The 17,481-nt window shown below is 41.0% G+C and overlaps 1 protein-coding gene across 2 annotated transcripts in view; it reads left to right on the top strand.

Annotated features, from left to right (window-relative positions):
* The window catches only part of BFAR (bifunctional apoptosis regulator), a 29,250-nt gene extending 12,876 nt beyond the window's left edge, over positions 1 to 16,374 (top strand). The window contains exons 2-8 of one of the 2 annotated variants that reach the window (XM_028517044.2): positions 4,343 to 4,679; positions 6,029 to 6,233; positions 6,963 to 7,132; positions 10,210 to 10,354; positions 11,632 to 11,805; positions 13,254 to 13,456; positions 15,007 to 16,374. In XM_028517044.2, the coding sequence (XP_028372845.1) occupies positions 4,417 to 4,679; positions 6,029 to 6,233; positions 6,963 to 7,132; positions 10,210 to 10,354; positions 11,632 to 11,805; positions 13,254 to 13,456; positions 15,007 to 15,199 (1,353 nt within the window). In that variant the 5' untranslated portion in view covers positions 4,343 to 4,416 and the 3' untranslated portion in view covers positions 15,200 to 16,374. Of the gene's footprint in view, positions 1 to 4,342; positions 4,859 to 6,028; positions 6,234 to 6,962; positions 7,133 to 10,209; positions 10,355 to 11,631; positions 11,806 to 13,253; positions 13,457 to 15,006 lie in introns of both variants that reach the window. The other variant, XM_028517060.2, reaches the window with a different exon arrangement.
* Positions 16,375 to 17,481: the final 1,107 nt, after the last annotated feature.

Below are 17,481 nucleotides of genomic sequence, written 5' to 3'. Positions count from 1 at the left end.
TTTAATGACCGTGAGCCAAGTAAAGGAACTATTCAAAATGATTCTTTTTCCAAAAACCTATATATAAAATCTCTCACTTCCTTAGCAATTTGAAGACTATCCCAAGTAAAGCACTTAGAATTTTTTTAAATGTTCCTGAATATATAAATAATGAACAAATATGATTTTCAGAGATAATTTAGAATTTGTTATTATTATTTAGACTTTTTTCTTCCAAAAACACCAGTTTTTGATGGGTCTATGCAAAAGGTTGTTCCCCTCTTTACTACCATCTATTGTAACTGTATTACCGTACTTTAAATATATGTTTAAATTAACACTGTTTTAAATTTAGTTCTGTTTATTTTCTAAGTTGAAAATCTATCATTGGTGTTAGGCCAAAAGTAATGCAATATATTTTTATAACAATTATAATAATGTCATACATTTGCCTTAAGAACAACTTAGTAAGTACAGAAAACCAAAACCAATGAAACAATCATGACCCCAGCAAACATACCCACTACTAATACTTCATTGTATTTTCTTCTCGTCTTTGTTTATAGATTTGATTATTTAAAATATAGTGTAATCATGTTCTATGTAAAAATTTTCACTGTATAAAATTCTCTTATCACTGCATTAGAAAATCAGGTAATCAGGCAATTTGGTTGGAGCATCGTACTGTGCACCAAAGGGTTCTGGGTTCAAGTCCCAGTCAGGGCATATACCCAGGTTGTGGATTTGATCCTTGGTTGGGGCATGTATAGGAGGCAGCCAATTGATGTTTCTCCTTCGCATTGATATTTCTCCCACTCTCTCTAAAATCAGTAAACATCCTCTGGTGAGGATTTTTTTTAAACCCTTCCAATGGACACCTGAAAAGCATATAATATTGAATGTCAACTATAATAATTAAAAAATAACACTTTTAAAGAAGATTGATTCAGTGATACAAATGACCTATATTTGAGGCTTAATGTGGACTCTTCTTTTCAAGTACTCATAAAATATTTTAGAATCTTTTAAAAAAAATCACTCAGTGGAATAAATACTATTACCACCCCCAATATACATGAGAAAGCTGAGACTCCAAGTTGGTAAAGGACAGGTGGGGTAAGAACCCAGGCAGCCCAGCCCAGGGACCTGTGTTACTCACCACTGTGCCTGCAAACCATAAAGTGAGCTCTTCTCTGAGACCAGCATGGGAGGTGGAGAGTGATTTGCTTTTTTTCCTTTACAATAGCGACATTGAAAAACTAACCCACTAGTGCCTACACTATGATAATATCAGAAATAGTATAATCATTTCTTTTTTAAAATATATTTTATTGATTATGCTATTATAGCTATCCTATTTTTTTCCTCCTTTATTCCCCGCCACCCCCCTCCCACCAGCATTCCCCCCTTAGTTCATGTCCATGGGTCGTACATATAAGTAATTTGGCTTCTCCATTTCCTATACTGTTAACGTCCCCTTGTCTATTTTGTACCTACCAATTATGCTGCTTATTCCCTATACCTGTTCTCCCATTCTCCCCCTCCCTCTCTCCACTGATAACCCTCCAGGGGATCTCCATTCCTGTGATTCTGTTCTTGTTCCAGTTGTTTGCTTAGTTTGTTTGTTTTTTTGTTGTTGTTTTTTTTAGATTTAGTTGTTGATAGTTGTGAGTTAGTTGTTATTTTACTGTTCATAGTTTTGATCTTTTTCTTAGATAAGTCCCTTTAACATTTCATATAATTAGGGCTTGGTGATGATTAACTCCTTTAACTTGATCTTATCTGAGAAGTGCTTTATCTGCCCTTCCATTCTAAATGATAACTTTGCTAGATAGAGTAATCTTGGATGTGGGTCCTTGCCTGTCCTGACTTTGAACACTTCTTTCCAGCCTCTTCTTGGCCTTAAGGTTTCTTTTGAGAAATCAGCTGACAGTCTGATGGGAACTCCTTTGTAGGTAGCCGTCTTCCTTTTCTCTTGCTGCTTTTAAGATTCTCTCCTTATTTTTTATCTTGGCTAATGTAATTATGATGAGCTTTGGTGTGTGCTTCCTTGGGTCCAATTTCTTGGAGACTCTCTGAGCTTCCTGGACTTCCTGAAAGTCTGTTTCCTTTGCCAGATTGGGGTAGTTCTCCATTGTTTTTTCAAATAAGCTTTCAATTTTTGTTCTTCCTCTTCTCCTTCTGGCACCCCTATGATTTAGATGTTGGAATGTTTGAAGTTGTCCCAGAGGTTCCTAAGCCTCTCCTCACATTCTTGAATTCTTGTTTCTTCATTCTGTTCTGGTTGAATGTTCAGTTCTTCCTCTGCTCCAAATCATTGATTTGAGTCCTGGTTTCTTTCCTTTCACTGTTGGTTCCCTGTATATTTCTCTTTATTTCACTTTGCATAACCTTCACTTTTTCCTCTATTTTGCAACCCAACTCAACCATTTCTGTGAGCATCCTGATTACCAGTGTTTTGAACTATGCATCTGATAGGTTGGCTATCTCTTCATCACTTAGTTCTATTTTTGGAGCTTTAATCTGTTCTTTCATTTGGGCCATATATTTTTTGTCTCGAGGCACCTGTTGCATAGTAAGGGGCGGAGCCTTAGGGTATTCACCAGAGCGTCAACCCACAAGTTGCTGTTTTGTTGCACTATATGGGGGAGGAGTCCCAGAGGGAACAATGCCCTGCTCGCACTTGGCAGGCTTCCAGTCACTTCTCCCAATACCCACAGCAAATTGGGCCCTTCTGATGCTGGCTCCCAGGTCAGTGGGTTTGTGTATGTTCTAGGACCCTGTGGGTCTCTGCAATGAACTCTCCTGTGGGGTTGGGAGTTTCTCCCACCACTGCAACCTGTACAAGTTTTTACAGCTTTCTGGTTTTGAGGCTTGCTTTTCCCATGCTGGAACCATGAGTTGTGTGGTTTCTCACTCCCCAGTTGTTCCTCCAGTTTATCTGCATGTAAATGTGGGACCACTCGGTTCTTCAGCTGCCTGCTTGCTACTCATCCTCTCTCCCCCAGTTGCCTGTCTCCACCCCTCCTACCAGTCTGAATGAATATTTCTTCTTTAATTCCTTGCTTATTGGACTTCCACACAGTTCAGTTTTCTGGCAGCTCTGGTTATTTTTTTATTTTATTTTTAAAGATTTACTTTGTTTGTTTGTTTATTTGTAGAGAGAGGTGAAGGGAAGGAGAAAAAGGGAGAGTGAAACATCCATGTGTGGTTGCCTCTCCTGCACCACCTACTGGGGACATGGCACACAGCCCAGGCATGTGTCCTGACTTGGAATGAACCGGCAACACTTTGGTCTGCAGGCCCATGCTCAATCCACTGGGCTACAGCAGCCAGGGCTATTTTTTGTTTTTAAATTTGTTGTCCTTCTTTTGGTTGTGGAAGGAGGCAAAGTGTATCTACCTATACTCCATCTTGGCTGGAAGTCCAATAATCATTTCTTTAGCCCCTGTTTATATCACACCATCCTAGCCACTTTACTCTCACTGTCTCTAATCCTCAAAGGAAGTCTTGAAAGTTTTTGTACTGTTATCACCATTTCACCGTTGAGAAAAAGGCTCAGAGGGCTCAAGTAACTTATGCATAGTTACAGAACTAATGAGTAGGAGAGTTGAGATTCTGACTCCGTGGTATTTGCCATTATACTACATCTTCAAAAAAAAAAAAACTGACCCAGATGAGAATGAGAAGAGAATGGTCCTTTGCCATTTGCATATTAGAAACATTAGCATGTTTCCCTGGCAACAAATTGGCCTGATCCAGAGAGCATCATATGCATGTTTGCGTTAATTTGGGGGCAAAGGTAATATTGAGCCATGCAGGTTGATCTGACACAGGAAACCTCAAAAACAAGGCTTCGCTCACTTACTGGAACTGCTCTTGTGGGAGCCTCCAAAATGAATTGTTTATAAAACAAATAATTACCTAATGGAAAGGAAGATTTGTTTGGGCAAAATGTGTTATTTACATAAAATACATTTGTTATTGCCAACTCCCGACATTTTACTGGACCAAGAAGCTAGTTTATTTAAAGTCAGACACACTGAAAAGATTTTAATTGAGAAATCAAGGCTGGAGAAATTACATTTTCAAAAGAAATTAGTGAAAGAGAGTAGGATCTAGAAATCTCTACACCACCTCTCAAGTCTGTTGAAATTTCCACTACATTATTTTGATTTACCTAATTTTCAAAAGTAAGACAAATAGGCCAGAAAGAAATTCAGTGATGTCTATTTGCTTTTAAATGTAAATTTTTAGAAATCAAATTTGTCACATTTGAAAATCAGCTTTAATTGAATGGCAGTAATCTCAAATATTTACTAAACCATTTGTCCTATTTCTGTTGCTATCTCTCTTTTTCTAGATTTAATGATGCTCTGCAGCAGTTTTCTGAGTCTGAAATTTTCTGTGCCTGTGGATCCTAGAATTTGCTAAGAGATGGAGGAGTCTGAGCAAAATGATCTGAACACGATGAGCCTTGAGAAAGATGACCTTCTCAAGAGCACCAGCCCTCAGATTTCTGTTAGCGAATTTTCTTGCCACTGCTGTTACGATATCCTGATTAACCCCACCACCTTGAACTGTGGGCATAGCTTCTGCCGGCACTGCCTGGCTTTATGGTGGGCCTCTTCGAAGAAAACAGAGTGTCCAGAATGCAGAGAAAAATGGGAAGGTTTCCCCAAAGTCAATATTCTTCTCAGGTATGCTCCGTCCATAATGGTAGCACATACAGCTTGTTCGATGTGGTTTGTCTTAATGGTGCAGCCATGTTTGAAAAGGCCAGAGGCACAGAGCTGACCTCCACCGTGGTCATTCTGGATCTGCTGGATGTGAATCAGGGAGCTCAAGGACCTGAAAATCCAGACTCCCTTCCTCATAGGTGACTGTGATTTGTTTATTATTTATTATAAATAAATGAAAGAAATTCTAGTTATCAGTCCATTGTTTATGGTCCTTCGTTATATAATACTTTTTAATCTATTTGTATTCACTGAGAACACCCTTGGTCTAATGGGAGAAATGGTATAAGTGTACAACTCTGAATAACTGATTTGATGCTGATTTTCAGTCTTTGACTAAACTCTGTACCAGCTATTACATTAATCGAGGCAGGCTCTCGTATATAGCATCACACAGCAAATGGCAAGACCTTTCAGTTAGTGGTTATTCTGTTCATAATGTTCATAATATTTAAAGTTCTTTGGGGGTATTGTTTATTGTGAGATCTTTGAGGCTAAATTCCTTGTCTCTTCTTCTGTCGTCTTGATATCAACAGAATACCAAAAGTTCCATGAGAACATTAACACAACATTCTCATTTTCACAGGAGATGTATTTACAAACACCTTACTTTTACCTGCCAGCCTTGTTTCACCTGAAGGTTAATCTTAAATTGAAGGAGGGTTCTCCAATTGTGTGTAAATGAGAATGAAAAGAACCCTATAGTATGACCTGATGGATGGTCTTTTCACATACTATTGAACTTCACTTTTTTTCTGAATGAATTTTTAATAACCTAAGCAGTACATACATACATTCATTTGTTTATGTTTAAAAATATATTAGAGTGTTTCTGATAAAGCTAAAGATACTTTTGAGCCCTCTCCCAACTTACCCTCCCTTCCTTTTTCCCAGAGTAACATGTTTTGACTTAGTTGTGGTAGTTGTGGTTTCTTTCAAATTTTTAAAAATATTTTTATTTACATATGTGCCAATAGGAAATGCAAACATTTTCTCATCAGTGTATTCTGTCTGCATAGTTCTAAAGTTCACTGTTTTCATTCATTGTCCTAAATTTACCCATCTTGATAAACAAGGATATCCAGTAAGTTCATTTTTAAAACTACGTAGTGTTCCATTATATGATACACCGTGTTTTATTTCACTGTTTTCCTAACAGTGGACATGTAGGTCATTTCCGATTTTTGCTGTTTCCAAAGTACTAGAGTACTTGCATATTATTAAATGCTCACAGTTTTATTTTGGCTTTTAAACATTATAAGTGTATATAATAAAACATCTCTCTTGTGATTTTTTTCTGTTCTCCATAGGGATGCCATTGAAAAATTATTTCCTGATGCCATTAGAATGCGATTTGAAGACATTCAGCAGAATAATGACATAGCCCAGAGTCTCGCAGCTTTTCAGAAATATGGGAATGATCAGATTCCTGTAGCTCCTAACGCAGGCCGAGTGAATCAGCAGAGAGGAGGGGGATTCTTTTCAGGAGTGCTCACAGCTTTAACTGGTGTGGCAGTAAGTTTATCACTTTTTCTCTGTCCCCCACCCTCCTACAGCTTGTATTGAAATCAGTTCTGTTGAAATACACTTAAATGATTGATGACATCACTGCATGTGGTCATTCAGTGCATGCATTGAAATCTGCTGGGTTGTATGATTCTTTGGGGATGTTGCTTACTCAAAATAGACAGTGTAATTGTCAGAGCCCACTGAACATTAGCTTTATCTCATTTCATCTTCCTCATAGCCTATGCAATAAGGACCATTATTATTCCCATTTCAGAGATGAGGAAATAGGTGATAAAACTGGAATTTGAGACAAAGTCTGTCTTGATGATAGAGTCTTGAGCACACCACTTAACTAACTTCCAGTGTAAATAAAGACTATTTCCTTTTTTTAAAGTTCATGCAAAAGAAATCTAATTGTTATACATTTTTCAGTAGAAAAGAGACATAAGTTAGTTATGTTGGCCAGGTTGATGGGGTCATGGGAGCAGTGCACCCGGGTGCTCTGTGACAAGTCCTACTCTGTCTCTGTTCCCTCACGGCCCAGCGATCATCAGACAGATGAGCCTGCCCAGAGCTGTGCCTCCCCGTTCTCTAGTGGTGGCTTTGCCCTGCTTCTGTGTATGGACTTGGCATCATTCCCTTCGAGTTTAGCCTCTTCCCTTCCCTGCCTCACATGTTTGGAAACTGGCATTTCTGACTTGTCTGTGTCTTAAGATCCCTGTCACTTCTCCCCAGGTGGTCCTGCTCGTGTATCACTGGAGCAGCAGGGAATCTGAGCATGACCTCCTGGTCCACAAGGCTGTGGCCAAGTGGACAGCAGAAGAAGTTGTCCTCTGGCTGGAGCAGCTGGGCCCTTGGGCCTCTCTCTACAGGGACAGGTTTTTATCTGAAAGAGTAAATGGAAGGTGAGGAGCAAAACCTTTGACACATCACTGACATTTTAAAAAATAGCTTTATTGAGATATTATTTACATAGCAGAATATTCACCATTTAAAGTGTACAATCGGTGGTTTTTAATATAATCACAGATATGTACTGACTTTACCACAGTCAAATTGTAGAACATTTTCATCACCCCCAAAGGAAACTCCTACCCTTTAGTGGTCCATCCTGGTTGCAGTCCATCCTTGTTTTCCCCTCACTCTGCCCCATGTACCACCATTCTACTTTCTGCCTCTGTGGGTTTGCCTGTTCAGAGTATTTCATTAATGGTGTCATGCAACATGTGGCCTTGTCTGTCTGGCCTTTTTACTTAGCATCATGTTTTCAGGGTTCATGCAAGTTGCAGCATGCAAGTGCTTCATTTTTATGGCTGAATAATATTCCATCTTGTGGCCATACCACAGTTTGTGTATCCATTCTTCAGTTGATGGGCACTTGGGTTGATTCCAGGCTGGAGCTATGATAAACAATGCTGCAATGATCATTTGTGTACAAGTTTTTGCGTGAGCATATATTTCAGCACTGTCTTGGAGTGGAATTGCTGGGTCATGTAGTAACTCTATGTTTAACTTTTTAACTATCAAACTGTTTTCCAAATGGCTGTACCATTTTATGTCACTTAAATTTTAATTTCTTGCTTTCTTATAAAACTAGCATATATTTATTATTTATTTAAAAATAACAACACACCCTGGCTGGTGTAGCTCAGTGGATTGAGCGCAGGCTGCGAACCAAAGTATCGCAGGTTCGATTCCAAGCCAGGGCACATGCCAGGGTTGCAGGCCACGGCCCCCAGCAACCACACATTCAGGTTTCTCTCTCTCTCCCTCCCTCCCCTCTCTAAAAATAAATTAATTAACTAAAAAAAATAACACAACTAAAGGATATTGGATGAAATACCTTAGACTCCTACTCTTCAGAGAAAACCGTTATTATCATCTGCTGGAGTCTATTCAGTTGATCTCTACCAAAACATATTTGGGTTGTTTCCTTTTCCTGTTCTAGGCAGCTTCATACAACCTTGTAGCAAGTACTTGGAGGAACTCATTAATATAAGGAACTCGCTAATCTCTGGGCTCTAAGAGGCCTGCTTCTGCCCATCAACAAACCCCTGCATGTTCTAGAGCACTGTCCATCTTTATTGGGGCTCCTCCTTCCCTTGGAGGGACTGTGTAGGGATGTTACTTAGAACAGCACACAGCTCCGAGAGTAGCAGCTCTCTAAGTTGCTTGTTTGAGACTTGAAGTCCACTCACTGTCCCACCTCCCACCCCAGTCACTTTTCCCCCCTGTACTGAGCTTCCACTGTTGGCCCTTTGTGGAAGCTAGAGTACAGTTCCACTGTAATTGTCGGGGGGGGGGGGGGGTTTTGTTTTTTGTTTGCTTTGTTTTCTTTTGTAAAAATTATTGTGTTCCCTCCCACAGCCCAGAACTGTGGCTTTAAAGAAAATTCTCTACCTAGATAATAAAAGATATCTTTGTGTAACTGTCATTCTTCTGGAGGTAGATTCATAAAACTGGAATTGCTGGATCAAAGGGAGTAATAAGTAAGCTTTTACCACCTAAGTAAGTGGGACCAAATCACCCACAACAGGACGTCATTGCACATTCCTCTAGCAGTGATTATGGTGGTCTCATTTGCCAGCGCACAGGGATGCTTCTTATGATGAATCGCCGCAGGTGGATTTGTGTTTTCTCTCTTTTGCTTTTTAAGGTTATTTTTTAAATTGATTTTTAGAGACAGAAACATCGATTTATTGTTCTACTTATATATGCACTTATTGGTGATGCCCTGACTGGGGATTCAACTGCAACATTGGTGTATTGGGATGACGCTCTAATCAACTGAGCTACCCAACTAGAGCCAGATTTGTGTTTTCTGATGCAGATAAGAGATCTACAATTATTTTTTTTAAGATTTTATTTATTCATTTTTGGGGGGGAGAGAGAGAGAGAAACATCAATGTGCGGCTGACACTCATATGCCCCTTGTTGGGGACCAAGCCGGCAACCCAGGCATGCGCCTCGACTGGGAATTGAACTGGCGACCATTTGGTTCTCAGGCCAGCACTCAATCCACTGAGCCACACCAGCCAGGGCAATCTACAATTATTTTTATTAAATAATTACCCCAAAGCAACTGCTACTAATGTCATAATGTTTTACTGGCTTTCTTTCCAGTGTTTTTCCTGTACACACACACACACTTTAAAAAACAGAAATGTGTTGAGGGGTGGGGGGAAATAAGGGGACTAAAAAGTAATGTAAAAAAATTACAGTAAGGATTAAATTTTTAACAAAACAGAAATGTGCCCTGGCTGGTGTGGCTCAGTGGATTGAGTGCCTGCCTGCGAACTGAAGGGTCACCAGTTTGATTCCTAGTCAGGGCACATGCCTGGGTTGCAGGCCAGGTCCCCAGTAGGAGGCGCCCAAGAGGCAACCACACATTCATATTTCTCTCCCTCCCTTCCCCTCTCTAAAAATAAACAAATCTTTTAAAAAAATGTGAGAGGTCAAAGTGCATAGCTGAAAGATCAAAGGTTAGGAGCAAAGCAGCCCTGAGTATGCCTTGAATAGGTCACTTCATTTCTCTGAGCTGGTTTTCTCATCCAGCATTGTTAAATAGGTCAGTGCTGATTTGTGAAAGTATTTTCAGATAGTCAGTGGCAAATAGTAAGCAGTTGTTTGCTATTATTAATAGTATTTTAGCCCTGGCCTGCATGGCTCAGTTGGCTGGATGTCATGCTACAGGGCAAAAGGTTACCACTTTAGTTCCTGGTCGGGGTATATGCCTGAGTTATGGGCTAAGTCCCTGATTAAGAGACAACCGATTGATGTTTCTCTCATACATGAATGTTTCTGTCCCTCTCTTCTCCACTTCCCCTCTCTCTAAAAATAAAAACTTTAAAAAAATCATATTTCATATTATAGTATCTTACCTTACCTCAAGGCTGAAGTATTTGTGTTGATAAGATGGAACTCTGGAAAGTTGGCTTCCAGTACATAACCTCAAAAGAATTCTATTCCCTTCCCACCATAGATTGCTTTTAACTTTGACAGAGGAGGAATTTTCAAGGGCGCCATATACCATAGAAAATAGCAGCCACAGAAGAGCCATCCTCATGGAATTGGAACGCGTCAAAGCCCTAGGCGTGAAGCCCCCCCAAAATCTCTGGGAATATAAGGTGAACTCTATTTTTTTAATCGAAAAAAGTATAGAGAACAACATAGCAATCACCTGCATACCACTGCTTAAGAAAACATCACAGCCATGATCAAAGCCCTGCTCCCCACCCACCTTGTAGGTCCCGCACTCCTACAGCCAGCTGCATCTCTTTTCTGGGCATGTTTTCCTGCTTGTATTATGTGTCTGCAAGTACTAGGAGCATTTTCCTGTAGGTTTTCAACCTTAATGTACAAGGAATAAATTGAGCCTGTCCTTCTGCCAGTAGTGTCTATCTCTGTGGCTCTCATTCCCTCATTTCCTCATGTGTGCAGTGTCCCCTGCACAACTAGGTGACAATTTATGCATTCTCCTGTTGATGAATACTGAGATTGGTTCTATCTCAGCTCTCAGAAAGTGCTGCTGTGGACGTTTTTGGAAGTTTTTACACTCATATACAAGAGTTTCTTTATGGTGTACTGAGGAAAAAGGTTACTAGGTCATAAGTAATGTACATCTACACTAGATGTTGGTAAATTGTTCTTCAGTACAACTTTACCAACGGGTCCTCCTTCACAGAGAGGATTTTGCAAATACTGTGCTATAAAACAAATATTCTATTTTTAAGTTTGTTGTAGAGTATCTGGAATATTCTGAGTGAGACTCTAAAAAAGACATCATGGAGAAAAATTTTTTAAATTTATAAATAACCAGTAAGTTTATGGGGAGGAAGAGGCTCACTCCTGTAATTAAAGAAGTGTAAAAATAACCAGAAGGCTTTTTTTTTTTTACTTTTGTCAAGGATGAAAACACTCAATAATATGAAGAAAAAGGCACAAAATGTTTAGAATCTTTTTTTTCATTTAACATATCATTAGCATTACCCCAAACTTCTTACATTCATTTTTCAGTGATTCAGTATCTACTATAACATTATTACTTAAGTTGCAGATTTTACTTTTTCTCTATCATACACAATGCAATGCCAAACAGTTTGTGCATAAAGCCTTCTGTACTTCAGATTATATATTTTTAAGACTGATGCATTTTGCTTTCCAAAAATGTGTTCTATTAGCAGTGCTTGAGAGTACTCTTCCCATCACCCCTTCTCTCCCCAGCTGTGGAGAGATTATAACTTTATATAATGTAGCCTCTTGTCGCCATTCATTCATTCCTTGTTTATGCAAATCACACAAGAAAAGGCTGATGGCAGAGGGTGTGAGGTTTGCAGATGTTACGTGGGTGGGAGCTGGCCACCATGGTGGTGACATGGCCTTGAGCCCACCTCATCTCCTGCAGGCTGTGAACCCAGGCAGGTCCCTGTTCCTGCTGTATGCCCTCAAGAGCTCCCCCAGACTCGGTCTGCTGTATCTCTACCTGTTTGACTACACAGACACTTTCCTACCCTTCATCCACACCATCTGCCCTCTGCAGGAAGACAGCTCTGGGGAAGACATCATCACCAAGCTTCTGGTAGGTCTGCAAAGTGCCTTGAATGAAATTACTCTACCATTTCTCAGTGTGGTATGGAACTAGAGATGTGGCTGTAGCCTGTTGTGGAAGAGCAAACAACAGCCAGCTTTAATTTGGATTTTGCAAGGAGAGTCCCTACAAAAGAAAATAAGAAACTTCTCCACTCTCAGAAGCCCGTTTTGTTTCCAGAATTGCATAGCAAGAGACATTGCCCTCTGGGCTTGAAATATTTAGAGGGGAAAAAAAACAGCATTGTTTCTGTTATAAAAGATAGGAAGATAGGATAGGTCCTGACTGTCCGAGAGTTAGATTTATGAGTCTGCCAGCTTGGTAATCTCTCTCTCAATAGGATCCCCAAAGGATGATTTCTTGCTTTCCTTCACAAGGCAGGGGTAGTGCCTGTCCTGTTGATCTCAGAACAATAAGCTGTTGTCCAGCTCATTGATGGACTTAGGTAGGTAACCTAAGATGGTTACCTACCATGGCTCTTGTTACTTCAGTTTGACCCATGGATCCTTCAGAGTTATTAGTGGATCCCATTGATTCCACATGATTTCTGTGTCTAGTTGGTCATTTGAGGGTACATTGTCCTTTGCATTGCTGCTCTTGGGGCAGTCCCTTTGATTTGGTTATTTCAAAAAGCACAGAGATACAGGAATTGTCATATATGACCCATACCTATAAATGTTGAAATAGAATTCCTAAATCTTCAAATAACCTTTTTAGACATTTCAGTCAAGTACCTGCCTATTTGACTTCAGCCTTGGAAGTAGTTTAAAGCCTGCTGATTAGCCCCTTTGCACAGTGTTCCTCTCATCACCCACTTCCCAGCCGTCACCTGCCCTTGCTGGACCAGGAGCACAGACCCACCTGACCTTCCCATTTTAACAAGCCCCAACACCCCTGCCGGCTTATCAGGCTACCCTGTTTCTTGGAATACTCAGTATCTGCTACATCATACAGTCTTGCTGAGCTTCCATTAGCTTCTAGATGCCTATGAGTTGTTTAAGTACTTTTGTTAATAATTTTTTCACAAGAATTTTTTCAAGGTTTGTGTTTAATTTTTCCATGACCTGTTATTCTACTACAGCCAAGATGTTGCATTTAGGTAACTGAGCTACACACACAGTGGGGGAAAATTTTTTAAACTGGCCAATTTCAGTTTATTTCAACCCCATTTTTTATGACTCACACTTAGATTTTTACTTCTGAACTTCCACAATTATGTAACAAGCATCTGAGTTCAACCTCTTTGGTAACATCTAGCCAACGTAACATTATTAGAAGGTGAGTTGATGGATAGAAATTTCATTTTAGATTGTTTGTGGGGGGGTTGCTTTAATAAATGTAAAACTCATTGGAATAACCACAATATTATATTTCATGTCAAATTCAGTCCTCGTAATTTGTGTGCCCATTTTTTATTTGTTTGTATGTTATTTTTAAAGGATCTTAGAGAGCCCACATGGAAGCAGTGGAGAGAATTTCTTGTCAAATACTCCTTCCTTCCTTACCAGCTGATTGCTGAATTTGCTTGGGACTGGCTGGAAGTCCATTATTGGACGTCACGGTTTCTCATTGTCAATGCCATGTTACTCTCGGTTCTGGAATTATTCTCCTTTTGGAGGATCTGGTCAAGAAGTGAGCTGAAGTAAGTGTGTTTTTATGTTGGAGATGGTTGGAGCAATAGGGACTAGAAAAGGTGTCTTTGAAGTATTACACAGACATGAAGACTCCTTGTCCTCTGGTTTAGAAACACCTACTTAAGCAGCAAATAGGAAAAATTGCCTTGTGTTTGTAGGGTGGGGAGGTTTTCACGGTGCTCATTATTAAAGTGTTTCTTCATGTATCTTATCACTACATAATCTACCATGTAATCCCTGGGGGTGGAGAGTGTGCCTGAAGAATTTTAATAATTAGGGAATAAACAAGTGAGAAATGAGGGTACTTTATGGAAAACAGCGTTGTGGTGGAGCAAAGAGATCTGATGAGGAATTCTGTAGACAAGAATTCTAATCCTGCTCTGCCACCAACTGGTAGAGTAACAATTTCTCTGAATGTGTAAAATGAGAATTGGACTAGATAGCCACATGTTAGGGCACTTGGTTGCAAGTGACAGAAACCAACCTAAATTGTCTTTCCTAGAAAGAAAAATGCCCAGTTAAGGCATCCTGTGTGGCTGGACCCAGAGACCCACGTGCTATCGTTAGGACTGAATCTTTGTCTCCCTCTTGCAGCTCTGCTCTTTGCTGTGTTGTTCAGCCTCAGGCAGCTCTCTTCATGGCGGGGTCCTCGGTCACTCCAGGCATAGGTGCAAGCAGCTTAGCAACACTTGTGAAAAGAGAGCACTTTTTTCCCTGTACTACTTATGAAAGTCTCAAGCTCACATGCCTTTGCTCTAATTGGCCCAGCCTGGGTCACATGCTCACCTGAACCCATCACTTGGTGCAGGGGTATGCTAATTGAATTTACTGGGATGACCCTTTTTGGGGCTCTTGTTGTTCAGGCTCAAGGCCTGCACTCATCCCCCAACCAGGGGCCAGCTCCAGCCCCACTCAGACCACATGGAAAAGAATAGGGGAAAGAGGCACCCCAAAGAAAAACTCAGAAAGTGTTTCCAGAAGAAAGGGGATAGCTGCTTGGCACACAAAAGTAACATCACCTCACCAGTATCCTTGAAGCCTGAAGTATCCTGTAACTCAAAGGGTTCTTGATTTTGTCAATCAAGAGCAGCCTTAAAATAGTTCTGAGAACATGACAAGAATCTCCCACATTTATTTCAATTCAGTGAACTAATGTCTTCACACAGTTAATTGAGCCCCTACAGTGTCCCTGGCTCGATTCTGGGCACTGCAGATCTTTTGATTAAAAAAACACCGTGTGTACTCTGAAGGCCTATGGCTTCGTAGAGAAAATACGCATGTTAAATACATACGGATGTGACACAGTGATGAAGCAGGTGGGGTTGGGGCTGCAATGGGGATGCCTCACTTGGTGCAGATAGAGCCCTGAGGCAGCACTGCGTAAGCTGTATCCTGGGACTGGAAGATGGATTGGTCAGGCAAAGGCTCATCTCAGACAGAAAACAAGGTCTTCGCAGCACAGGTGACCTGGGAAACGGTCCAGGGGCCGGGCACTTTTGTGTCATCATTAGGATCACCATCACTATGCCACCTCTGAAATGCTTTCTTCTTCTTTCAGGACTGTGCCTCAGAGGATGTGGAGCCATTTTTGGAAAGTCTCAACACAGGGGCTTTTTGTGGCCATGTTCTGGCCCCTCATTCCTCAGTTTGTTTGCAACTGTTTATTTTACTGGGCCCTGTACTTTAACCCAATTATTAACATTGATCTTGTGGTCAAGGAAGTCCGACGGCTGGAAACCCAAGTGTTGTGAGTGGCACTGCTCAGGCTCTAAGGGACTCTTGCAGCCTCCCTGGCGGCTGAGCTTTGATGCTTAAGTGAAGGGGCAGTGGGGTGAGAACTGACTTCCTGTTTCCTCTCCCTGGTAAACAAGGTGCTGCTTTCTCTGTCAAAGACAGTAACCAGGTCCTCTCTTCCCTCTGCTTGTGCCTTTGTGGCAGCAGGGACTCATGTCCCAGAGCTGGGCCGACACAGCAGTAGCACCTCACACCTAGCCGCCTTGCTTACAGGAACTTAGGAGGCCCAATCCACTGTGGCCTGCAAGGACCCAGGGTTCTCAGAAGATGTGGTGTGGGGCCAGCAGAAGGCTGCCGCATCAGCAATCCTGCGCCCTCACTTCAGTGACTAACAGAAGCTTCCAGGGCAGGTTGGAGTCCTGAGACTGAGCCCGATCAGGCTTGTTGGTGCCAGGCCAGTCCTCTTAAGTCTAGTATAGGAAAATGAGAGATTTTGTCATAGGCATAGACAGTTGCACATAAAAAATACAGAGGAAAACCCAAAAGCCAATAGACAATTATTGCAAATGAGTTGCTAGGAAGTTGAAGAGTTAACTCTCTAAAGGATTTGGTTTGAGACTAGAATGATGGTTATTAGACTTAACCTGTTTCCAACTTTTGGTCATTGAAAGTTTGGATCCCTTTCTCGGGGTGGGGGGAGATTGAGTGGGATGCTGGGATATTAACGAAGGATAATTCACACCAGGCTGAGCTGCCTCAGTGCTACTTAAAATTGTTTTTTTTGGGGGGGGGGGGGGGGGTTGCTTTGTTTGTTTTTAAGACTTTAATCTGTAAAATCCAGGATAGTCCTTTTGTTCAATGAAACATTTTATACATTGACCTCACACTGTATAATTTTTATCCTCTCATTCTGGTGTATAAAACAGCAAGTATAATTACACCAAATGCTGTAATTGTAAATGTGAATGAGATGAACTATGCCTCTTCCTTCTGGTTTGAAAACGGCAGGTGTGAAATGGGACCCATCTGAAGATGGGCCCACAGAGATAAGCTTGCATCCAAAGTGTTTTTTTTGTGACTCCATGAACCATTCATTAATCCTTTGTATCTTTGAAGATTTCACTCAAACTTTGCATCTGAAAGTTTGAAGAAATTACTTGAAATAAAAATAAAGATCTTTAATAAAGACAAAACTTCTAGAGAAAAATGTTTAGAAAACATGATGAAAATCAGAATTGCTCAATACAACCTCCTAGTCCTGCTGAAGTCCCCCTTCCTCCCTGCCTGATGGTAGTACTGATTGAACCAAGGAGCCACCTAAGGTATCTTAAGTGATAGGAGGGAGAATATTTTCCTTCCTCAGGGGATTGCTGTCAGGCCCAGGCCCCAGGGCTGCCTGACTTTACCTGCATGACACTTGACCTGCCAGAGACACTGCACTACAGGTTTGGGTACACTGTACTATTCACACACCCCTGGTCTCCTACCTTGTGTGGTTACTGTTCTCCTTTCCAGACAAAGAGATGGAGGCTGAGTGGCACTGGTGGGGCTGGGCCCAGGGTGGACCACAGGTTGCCAGACTCCCAGCCCAATGTCCTCCACCCCTCCCCACATCTGCTGCAAAAAGGAGTGATACCCACATCTGCTCAAGGGAACAAAGCAAAGGAGACCTGGCCTAGAGCAAATGGGCTGAGCTGGACTTTCACTCTGCTGCCAGTAGGAGAGACAGGCACCTCAGAGCCAGGACCACAGCTGCCTCACTTGCCTTGGACCCTCTCAATCACAGCAGGCTACATGCATCAAAAGGGTGTGTCTATTTAAAATACTCAGACACTGATGTAAGAATTCATTTCTGCAAATCTGGGTTAAGGAATAATGAAAAGGAGCAGTGGGGAATGGCAAAGGTTTATTCAGAAGCATCACCAACACATGATTTATTGATCAAAATAGGAAATTACCAATATTCTAAAGTTAGCAGATAAAATGGTATCTAATATAGCTCTTTAAAATGGAGCTTTCAAGGATTTTTTAATAACAGAAAAAGGCTCATAAAAACCATAAAATGAGTCTCAACTACATTTTTAGAAATTATAGAAAATGCCCTGGCTGGTGTGGCTCATTGGGGTGTCATCTTGCAAAGTGATAGGTCACCGGCTCAATTCCCATTCAGGGCACATGCCTGGGCTGAGGCCAGTCCCTAGTTGGGGGCACGTATGAGAGGCACCCAATTGAAAACATTGCTGTTTCTCTCCCTTCCCATTTCTCTATAAGTGAATAAATAAAATCTTTAAAAAAAAAA

Source organism: Phyllostomus discolor, chromosome 3, assembly GCF_004126475.2.
Source record: "Phyllostomus discolor isolate MPI-MPIP mPhyDis1 chromosome 3, mPhyDis1.pri.v3, whole genome shotgun sequence".
Classification (NCBI taxonomy): Eukaryota; Metazoa; Chordata; class Mammalia; order Chiroptera; family Phyllostomidae; genus Phyllostomus; species Phyllostomus discolor.
The sequence above is the reverse complement of the archived record's forward strand: the minus strand, read 5'-3'. Positions and strand labels throughout refer to the sequence as shown.